Source organism: Pan troglodytes, chromosome 20 (assembly GCF_028858775.2).
Source record: "Pan troglodytes isolate AG18354 chromosome 20, NHGRI_mPanTro3-v2.0_pri, whole genome shotgun sequence".
NCBI classification, from domain to species: Eukaryota; Metazoa; Chordata; class Mammalia; order Primates; family Hominidae; genus Pan; species Pan troglodytes.
In genome coordinates this window covers 61,366,543-61,376,221 of record NC_072418.2, presented here as the reverse complement: position 1 = coordinate 61,376,221, position 9,679 = coordinate 61,366,543, and the positions used below count along the sequence as shown (strand labels likewise).

General features: G+C 49.9%; 1 protein-coding gene across 1 annotated transcript; it reads left to right on the top strand.

Moving 5' to 3' along the window:
* The first annotated feature begins 1,148 nt into the window (after positions 1 to 1,148).
* Positions 1,149 to 8,566, top strand: ZNF132 (zinc finger protein 132). Its single transcript, XM_003316768.7, has 3 exons — positions 1,149 to 1,580; positions 4,125 to 4,293; positions 6,118 to 8,566. The coding sequence occupies exons 1-3, from the start codon at positions 1,518 to 1,520 to the stop codon at positions 8,004 to 8,006; spliced, it is 2,121 nt and encodes a 706-aa protein (XP_003316816.2). The 5' UTR covers positions 1,149 to 1,517; the 3' UTR covers positions 8,007 to 8,566.
* The last annotated feature ends 1,113 nt before the right edge of the window (positions 8,567 to 9,679 follow it).

Here is a 9,679-nt window from a genome sequence, read left to right as displayed (position 1 = left end):
TGCAATAACCTCCCCCACAGTCTCCCTGCTTCCAGCCCCACTACAACCACCTTCTCCAGTAGTGTGTTCATTCAGCAACCACTGAAATACTTTCCAAATTCTAACTCAGGTCATGTCCATCCCTTTTCTGTTCAACACCTTTCATGGCTCCCAGGCGCCCTCGGTGTGCAAGGAGAGGCAGGACTCCTCTTACGCTCTCCACTCGCTGCCAAGGGGGCATGAGAGCCTGCCTGAACGCTCAGGTCAGGGTCAAGTCCAAGTCTTCGCATATGCAGATCCCTCCTCCTGTACCCTCCACGTCTCAACAAACTGGATTCTGAAATGGTGACCCCCAACCTGTGAACGCTCCACACTGTTCAGTGGGGCCCGCAGAGGACCTGGGGCAGATACTTCTCAATCGGAGACTTAGGACAATGGTGCTGAGTCCAGCGGAGTGGGTGCCAGGAGACCTTTGGCGCACGTTCCATGCCTACAGCCGGGCGCACGCTGGGTCAAGACCTCCCAACGCGTAGCTTTTCTTGGCCTCGGCCTCGCGCTCCCTAAAGCCGACATAACGCCAAGGGCGACGATTCCCGAGAGCCGCGGACACCTCCGCGCGGTGCAACCTGAGGGTCCCACTGGGCCGGCTTTATCTAAGGCCCGGGGTGGGGGAGGGGGGTGCGGTGTTGGGTGGGGGCGAACACTGGGGCTCAGGGGCGATATTCGCCGCGGTGGGGGCGCTTGTGTCAAGAAGGCGGAACTTCCCTGACTCTCGTGCCTTCCTCGCTCCTGTTTCCATGGGCCCAGGGAGCCTCCAAGATTCCGTCCCTCGCCTGACAACGCGGTCCCTTCGGAAGCAGACAAAATCGAGAAATGCCAAAGTGATGGTCCGAGGACGACGACAGAAGTCCCGCTTCCAGGCTGCGATTGGCCAGCGTCTTACACTCCGCCCGGAAGTGCCTGTCTCCTGGGCTGCCAATGGCCAGCCCTGAGGCACCGCGAGGGTCCTTCTGGATAATGTAGTTTGCGTTGCGTGAGCAGCGCGCAATAAACGCCATTCCTCAATCACCTTGGCAACGACCTAGCGGTAGCGTGACGGGCATAGGGAAATAGCGTCATAGACGGCGGGGATCCTTGAGCCAATGAAAGCTCGGACCACTGGCAAGTCCGAGCTGTCATTGAGAGGCGGGACTTCCGGCGCCACCATTGCGGTCCTCATTTTGCTGCTGGTGGGTTGGGCTACAGCAGGCCTCTGGAGCCAGACCAGGGCACGGGAGTGGGTCCAGGGACCGTCACCGCGCCTTCACACGCACCATAGTGCCCGGCTAATTACTCTGCTTTTATGAGCCAAGGTGTTCCCGAAAGTGGAGCCAGCGCCACGCGTCTCCAGGGTCTCCATACCCAGCCTTCGTCCCTGCGGTGCCCAGAGGCCTTGCGCGCATTTTGCATTAGGGAAGACAGGTCCTGAGTGCGACCGTCACCCAGCGGAAGTGTGAGGGTTCGGCCCAGCGGCAGGGCTAGCCCTGGCGCCTCCTGTTATGGCCCTGCCCAGCCCACAGGTTCTAATGGGGTTGCCAGCGTTGCTGATGGGCCCGGCGCAGGTGAGTGGAGTGTGCCCCAGGCCCTCACCCGCTGGGATTCCGGCCCTCAGGATCCTGAAGCCCAGATAGAGGGGATGTTGGTGTCCTCGGACTCTTGATCATGTCCTGTCCTCACACGTGGGTCCTGGGCCCTGCCCTGGGAGTCACTTACCCTTACCATCCTGAATCCAGGCAAGGGGTTATATCGAGGGATTCCCATTTCTGGAATCCTGTGGAACGAGATCTGGAAGGCTGTCCCAGGGACAGTGACCAGCATGTGTACCTTGTTTAGTGGTGATGAAATGGGAAGTATTCTGGGGACTGCAGGTCTCCATTTAGTCTGGTGGAAACAGGGCAGGGAAACCAATAGTTAGGCCTGGAATGGCAGCCTGAGGAGCTGGACCTCTATTCTGATGGTGGTGGGAGCCATGGAAGGTTTGGAGTAGAGGAAGTAGGTGCTCTGACTCCAGTCTTAACAGACGCCCTAGGGATGCCTAGTGGGCAGCAGACTGGAGGGATGGTGATGGTGGAGCAGGAAGGCCAGTGAGGAGCTGACAGATGTGGTCCAGATGTGTGCTTTGGGTAGCTGGACAGAAGGGTGCCCGTGGAGGTAGGACAGATGGTTGGCTTCTGAATCTGCCCAAACTGGGCCATGGATTACCTGATGTGGGACAGTGAAAGAAAGTGAAATGTTAAGATTGACCTAAGGCTGAGCGCAGTGGCTCACACCTGTAATCCCAGCACTTTGGGAGGCCGAGGCAGCCAGATCACTTGAGGTCAGGAGTTCAAGACCAGCCTGGCCAACGTGGCGAAACCCCACCTCTACTAAAAATACAGAAAAATTAGCCAGGGCATGGTAGTGTGCACCTGTAATCCCAGCAACTTGGGAGACTGAGGCAGAAGAACTGTTTGAATCTGGGAGATGGAGGTTGCATTGAGCTGAGATCGTGCCACTGCGCTCCAGCCTGAGTGACAGAGCGAGACTCTGTCTTAAAAAAAAAAAATTGCCGGGCGTGGTGGCTCATGCCTGTAATCCCAGCACTTTGGGAGGCCGAGGCAGGTGGATCACTAGGTCAGGAGATTGAGACCATCCTGGCTAACACGGTGAAACCCCATCTTTACTAAAAATACAAAAAATTAGTCAGGCGTGGTGGCGGGTGCCTGTAGTCCCAGCTACTCGGGAGGCTGAGGCAGGAGAATGGCTTGAACCCGGGAGGCGGAGCTTGCAGTGAGCCAAGATCGCGCCACTGCACTCCAACCTGGGTGACAGAGCGAGACTCTGTCTCAAAAAAAAAAAAAAAAAAAAAATTGACCTTAGATCTTTCAGATGTGGAAGTTGGTGTGAGGAGTAGATTTCAGGGGGAAGATAAAGAGTTGGATTTTGGCCATGTTGTATTTGAGATGTCCCAGACACTACCAAATTGAGGTGCCAAGTAGACCACTAAACATGTGATTATGAAATTATGTCGGGTTTAGGCTGGAAACATCCAAGGGATGGATGCTTGTGTGTGGACACTGCATGCAGTTGTGGGTTGGGTTCAAGATAGTGGCTGAGCCTCCTGAGCAGAGAGTAGGTCTAGGACAACAGTGAAGCATAGCGGCAAAAGTAGGATGAGAGTTGGGCTTTGGTTTAGGTTGATTTACTTCTCTACAGCTCACTACATTGTTGCGGCCATCCTTCTTGTGGTCAGGGCATGTTATCTCTTCTTAAATAGGGTCCTGGGGTTTTTGTCAGGCTGGTGGAGTGGCAAGATCAGAAAGGGTCAGCCTAAGCTGAGTCCCCAAGCCAAGGTGGGGGCCAGTGGGTCTTGGATTTGAGTGTTAGGAAGAGCAAGGACAGCTATGACTGGGGAGGAGACAACACATACAAAGGCAAAGATATCAGAGGGAAGAGATATTTGAGATCTGCTTATGGTTCTGGGCAGCTGATGGTTGAAGGAACAGGGCAGGCAGGGGAGGCATTGACTTGAGGGGCTATGACTGCCTCTTGCAGTGGGGTTTTTGGAGCTCTGTAGCTGGCTTGGACCAGGAATGGATCCTGGTTGCATCTGTCAGGTATGCCATGTGCATGGTGAGATGCTAGGGAGAATGCCTACAGTGTGAACAGGGAGGGGTTGGAAATATAAGAACTGTATGGTCTGAGGAGTGACATGTAAAGGTGAGAGAATGTGAACCATTGGGCCCATGGCCCTGGTACAAGAGGCTTAAGAAAGGGAAGCCCAAATTTTCTTATGTTTGGGAGGTATGAGCCAGAAGACACAAGGAAAATTGGCCAGCAGGAGGGAAGAGGCAGCATCCATCTGCCCACCTGCCTATTGTTCCTCTAGGTTGGGTTGGCCTGGATACAGTGGCCAGTGGGACTACTAGGAGAGAGGGGCACCATTAATTCCAGGGCATGTTAGGTGGGGGCCCTGAGGAAGAAGATAAGCTGTGGATGGGTGAGTAGTGGGTGGACTGAGAGGATCATAAGAAAAAGAGATGTTAGTGGTAGATGTATCAGGATTCTGAGTCACACAGCAAGGTCCTGCATATTTCCATTTGACCAATTGTTTGTTTCTTTGTCAGCATACTTCTTGGCCCTGTGGCTCAGCTGTCCCCACATTGAAGAGCATGGTAACCTTTGAAGATGTGGCTGTATATTTCTCCCAAGAGGAGTGGGAGCTCCTTGATGCAGCCCAGAGGCACCTGTACCACAGTGTGATGCTGGAAAACCTTGAGCTTGTGACCTCACTTGGTAATGCCCTGTCTCAGCATGGTGATGACTACCTTATGCCTTGTGTCTTTTCCCCATAGAAAGCTCTGTTAATCCCAAAGCCAGATCATGGGTACTGCTTCCTTCTCAGGTTTCCTGTTGTAGGTGCTGGGGTGCTGAGGTTCTGCTGTGTGTACTTCCCCTGTCTCTCTCTGAGCAGCCTCATGAGCTTTCCTAATAGCTGTTGCCCAGGAGCCTTGTGGAGGCAAAGGTTGGGGATCAGACACCTCCAGTCTGCCTAACAGATCCCACTGAGCTTCACCAATCCCTGGTCGGGTTACCCAGTATGAGGCCATGCCCAGATTCTGTCTCTTTCCCAATGAGACTTTTTTTCCCTTTTTTTTTTTTTTTTTTGAGATGGAGTCTTGCTCTGTCCCCCAGGCTGGAGTGCAGTGGCGCGATGTCAGCTTACTGCAAGCTCTGCCTCCCAGGTTCACGCCATTCTCCTGCCTCAGCCTCCCAAGTAGCTGGGACTACAGGTGCCTGCCACCACACCCAGCTAATTTTTTTGTATTTTCAGTAGAGAGGGGGTTTCACCATGTTAGCCAGGATGGTCTCAATCTCCTGACCTCGTGATCCACCCACCTCGGCCTCCCAAAGTGCTGGGATTACAGGCGTGAGCCACCACGCCCAGCCCCCAGTGAGATATTTTTTAAAAACAGCTTTATTAAGATAAACCATACAATTCACCTTTTAAAGTACACAGTTTAGTGATTTCTATATGTTTTCACATGGTATAATCATTGCTATAATGTAATTTTAGCATGTTTTCATCACCTAAAGAGAAACTGTAGGTCCCATTAGCAGTCCCATTAGCTGTCACTCCGCATGTTCCCTTATCCCTTCCCCTCCACTCCTAGGCAACCACTAATCTACTTTCTGACTATATAGATTTACGTTTCCTAGACATTTTATAGAATACTATGTGTTTTTCTGTGACTGGCTTTCTCTTAGCATGTTTTTGAAGTTCATCAATGTTGTAGCATGTATCAATATTTCATTCTTTTTTATAGCCAAATATTCCAGTGTATAGAAAGAATACAGTTTGTTTATCCATTTATCAGTGGATGAGCATTTGGCTTGTTTCCATTTTTTAGGTGTTAGAAAAAAATGCTGCTATAGAAGCTGGGCGAGGTGCCTATAATCCGGCTACTCAGGAGGCTGAGGCAGGAGGATCACTTGAGCCCAGGAGTTTGAGACCAACCTGGGCAACATAGCAAGACCCCATCTCAAATTTTAAAAAAATTCTGCTATGAACAGTCCTGTACACATTTTTGTGTGGATGTTTTTAGTTCTCTTGTGTAGCTCTGTAGAAGCAGACTTGCCAAACTGTTTTCCAAATTGGCTGCACCATTTTACATCCCTGTCTGCAGTGTATAAGTGCTCCAGTTTTTCTACTTCATTTGTTGTCATTTATTTTTTTTTATTATAGCTATGCTAGTGGATGTGAAGTGGTATCCCATTATGGTTTTGGTTTTCATACTCCTCATGATTAAGGATGCTGAACTTCTTTTCATATGCTTATTGGCCATTTGTGTATATATCTTTTAGAGAAATGTCTATTTAAGTCCTTTGACCCATTTCTGTGTCCTTACCCCTGGTGAGGTCTCCCTTATTCTGTTGCTTGGCTGGTCCCTATCCTGCCAATAGTAATGGGCCCTTCTTCACCCTGATGATGGCCCTGTTGGCCTGTCAGCAATCCCTGGGACCTCTCCTTGGGTGTGAATTCCTGGGTAACATTTCTAATGAAGTCATCCATTCCCACCAAGTGGAATTCTTAGTTAACTGGCATTTCTCTACTTTCAGGTTGTTGGCGTGGAGTAGAGGGTGAGGAGGCCCATCCCGAGCAGAATGTTTCTGTAGAAGTGTTACAGGTCAGGATCCCTAATGCAGATCCTTCCACCAAGAAAGCTAACTCCTGTGACATGTGTGGGCCATTCTTGAAAGACATTTTGCACCTGGCTGAGCATCAGGGAACACAGTCTGAGGAGAAACCCTACACATGTGGAGCATGTGGGAGAGACTTTTGGTTGAATGCAAACCTTCACCAGCACCAGAAGGAGCACAGTGGAGGGAAGCCCTTTAGATGGTACAAGGACAGGGACGCACTTATGAAGAGCTCTAAAGTCCACCTGTCAGAGAACCCCTTCACTTGCAGGGAAGGTGGGAAGGTCATCCTGGGCAGCTGTGACCTCCTCCAGCTTCAAGCTGTTGACAGTGGGCAGAAGCCATATTCCAATCTTGGGCAGCTTCCAGAAGTCTGTACCACACAGAAACTCTTCGAGTGCAGCAACTGTGGAAAAGCCTTCCTGAAGAGCTCCACTCTCCTCAACCATCTGAGAACTCACTCTGAAGAGATACCATTTACATGCCCAACAGGTGGAAATTTCTTAGAGGAGAAATCAATCCTTGGTAATAAAAAATTTCACACTGGGGAAACACCCCATGTGTGTAAGGAGTGTGGGAAGGCCTTTAGTCACTCATCTAAGCTGAGGAAGCACCAGAAATTTCACACTGAAGTAAAATATTATGAGTGCATTGCATGTGGGAAAACCTTCAACCACAAACTCACATTTGTTCATCATCAGAGAATTCACTCAGGAGAAAGACCTTATGAGTGCGGTGAATGTGGGAAAGCCTTCAGTAACAGATCACACCTCATTCGGCATGAGAAAGTTCACACTGGAGAAAGGCCTTTTGAGTGCCTGAAATGTGGAAGAGCCTTCAGCCAAAGCTCCAATTTCCTTCGGCATCAGAAAGTTCACACACAGGTAAGACCTTATGAGTGCAGTCAATGTGGTAAATCCTTCAGCCGAAGCTCTGCTCTCATTCAGCACTGGAGAGTTCACACTGGAGAAAGACCGTATGAATGCAGTGAATGTGGAAGAGCTTTTAACAATAACTCCAACCTTGCTCAGCACCAGAAAGTTCACACCGGAGAACGGCCTTTTGAGTGCAGTGAATGTGGAAGAGACTTCAGCCAAAGCTCCCATCTCCTTCGACATCAGAAAGTTCACACTGGAGAACGGCCTTTTGAATGCAGTGATTGTGGTAAAGCCTTTGGTAATAGCTCCACCCTCATCCAGCACCAGAAAGTACATACTGGGCAAAGGCCTTATGAGTGCAGCGAATGTAGGAAATCCTTCAGCCGCAGCTCCAGCCTGATTCAGCACTGGAGAATTCACACTGGAGAAAAGCCTTATGAGTGTAGTGAGTGTGGGAAAGCCTTCGCTCACAGCTCCACTCTCATTGAACACTGGAGAGTTCACACAAAAGAAAGGCCTTATGAGTGCAATGAATGTGGGAAATTCTTTAGCCAAAACTCCATTCTCATTAAGCATCAGAAAGTTCATACTGGAGAAAAGCCTTATAAATGCAGTGAATGTGGGAAATTCTTTAGCCGAAAATCTAGCCTTATTTGTCACTGGAGAGTTCACACTGGAGAAAGGCCTTACGAATGCAGTGAATGTGGGAGAGCCTTTAGCAGTAACTCCCACCTGGTTCGTCATCAGAGAGTTCACACACAAGAAAGGCCCTATGAGTGCATCCAGTGTGGAAAAGCCTTTAGTGAAAGATCTACACTTGTTCGGCACCAGAAAGTTCACACCAGAGAAAGGACTTATGAGTGTAGCCAGTGTGGGAAACTCTTCAGCCATCTTTGTAACCTTGCACAGCATAAAAAGATTCATACCTGAGTGGAGCCTTATGGAAGTGGTCTTTGTGAGAAAATCTTCATCCAAGTCAAACTTCATGCAGCAGAATCCTCATACCAGAAAAGTTACCTACATGTACTGCTAATGTGGAAAAGCCTTCAGAAGCTACTCTGTTTCTGACCAGCCCAGGAAGCTTTGCAGGGCCATCTCACCCATGCAGCATAAGGCAGAAGCCATAGTCACTTTCCATCTTGCCTGGATCCAAAAATTTGCAGCAGTCCTGTCCTCATGCATGGGGAAAACAGTACCCTGAGCCTTCCTTCCTGTGTCCTCTAGGGATTCAGGACTGTGCTCAGCTCAATGGAATGGTTTAATTCCCATTGCCTCTGAGAGGGTTAGGCAGTGAACTGAACCGATGCTGGTTGAGGGGCCTTGAGGGAAATCTAATTTGAGCTCAGGAAGATGCACATTCCTTGTGGATGTGGTCAAGTCTGTGTTTAACCCCTAAGATGTGTCCACTGAGGCCACAAATCGCCCTCCACTGGAATCACCTACCTTGCCTGTACTAACTGGTGATAATAAAGACCTTATTGATCAGGTCACCTTTAATCTTAGGGGTTCTGTTGGGGTAGGTTGAGAAAATGAATGGATAGAGTGGGGAGTGCCTTTTGGTGGCACAAAATCTGCCTAAGGGCACAGTAGAAGAGCGGGTAGTTGCTCTGTCCTGTTGTAGCCTACTTTGCATTGCTATGTGAAAGACTGGGAAAGACTGAAAGGCTCTGGATTGAACATAGTGGCCTATGTTTCAGTTACCATAGGGCCCAGAGCTTACCCAGAGGAAAAATAAACTCATCTACAACACTAAAATAGTCACAGGGTCACCAAGGCAAAGACCTAGAGGGGTCCATGGAGGACTCTATGTGCATAGAGAAACACTGGATGTGAGGTAATAACCAGGGATTTGGGTAGACTGGTGAACTAGGGCACATGCCATCATGGACAAAGGAATAGCCATAGTTCCCCATCAACTGGGACTGTGCAGGGTGAGGGTGTGCAGAACAACTCCAGAGCTACAGACCTTTGTATTTGCCATGTTAAAGTTTTTGCCACAGTTAAAGCAGATAAATGCAATGTCATGTACATTCACTTCACCTCTCTCAAACTGTATCTTGGCACCCATCACTCCCCGGGTAGGAACTGGGAGCTGAGAGAAGTGACAGCCTGATGTCCAGGAAAGTGGTTTTTGTAGTCTGGCCAGGGTTTCTGGTCACTAACACACACTTCATGCCTTCACAGTCTTGCTGGCCAACAGAGTGGGCACAGGCAGATGGGGGCATTTAACACAGTTGACAGAGCTGGTATTTTAGAAGGAGCTAGAGATCCAGAACCTTGTAGAATATGGTGTTTGGCACCTTTTTTTTTTTATATGGAGTCTTGCTCTGTCGCCCAAGCTGGAGTGCAGTGGCGCGGTTTTGGCTCACGGCAAGCTCCACCTCCTAAATGGCTCACGCCATTGTCCTGCCTCAGCCTCCCGAGTAGCTGGGACTACAGTTGCCCGCCACCACACCCAGCTAATTTTTTTGTATTTTTAGTAGAGACGGGTTTTCACCATGTTAGCCAGGATGGTCTCGATCTCCTGACCTCCTGATCTGCCCGCCTTGGACTCCCAAAGTGCTGGGATTACATGCATGAGCCACCGCACCTGGCCGGCACCT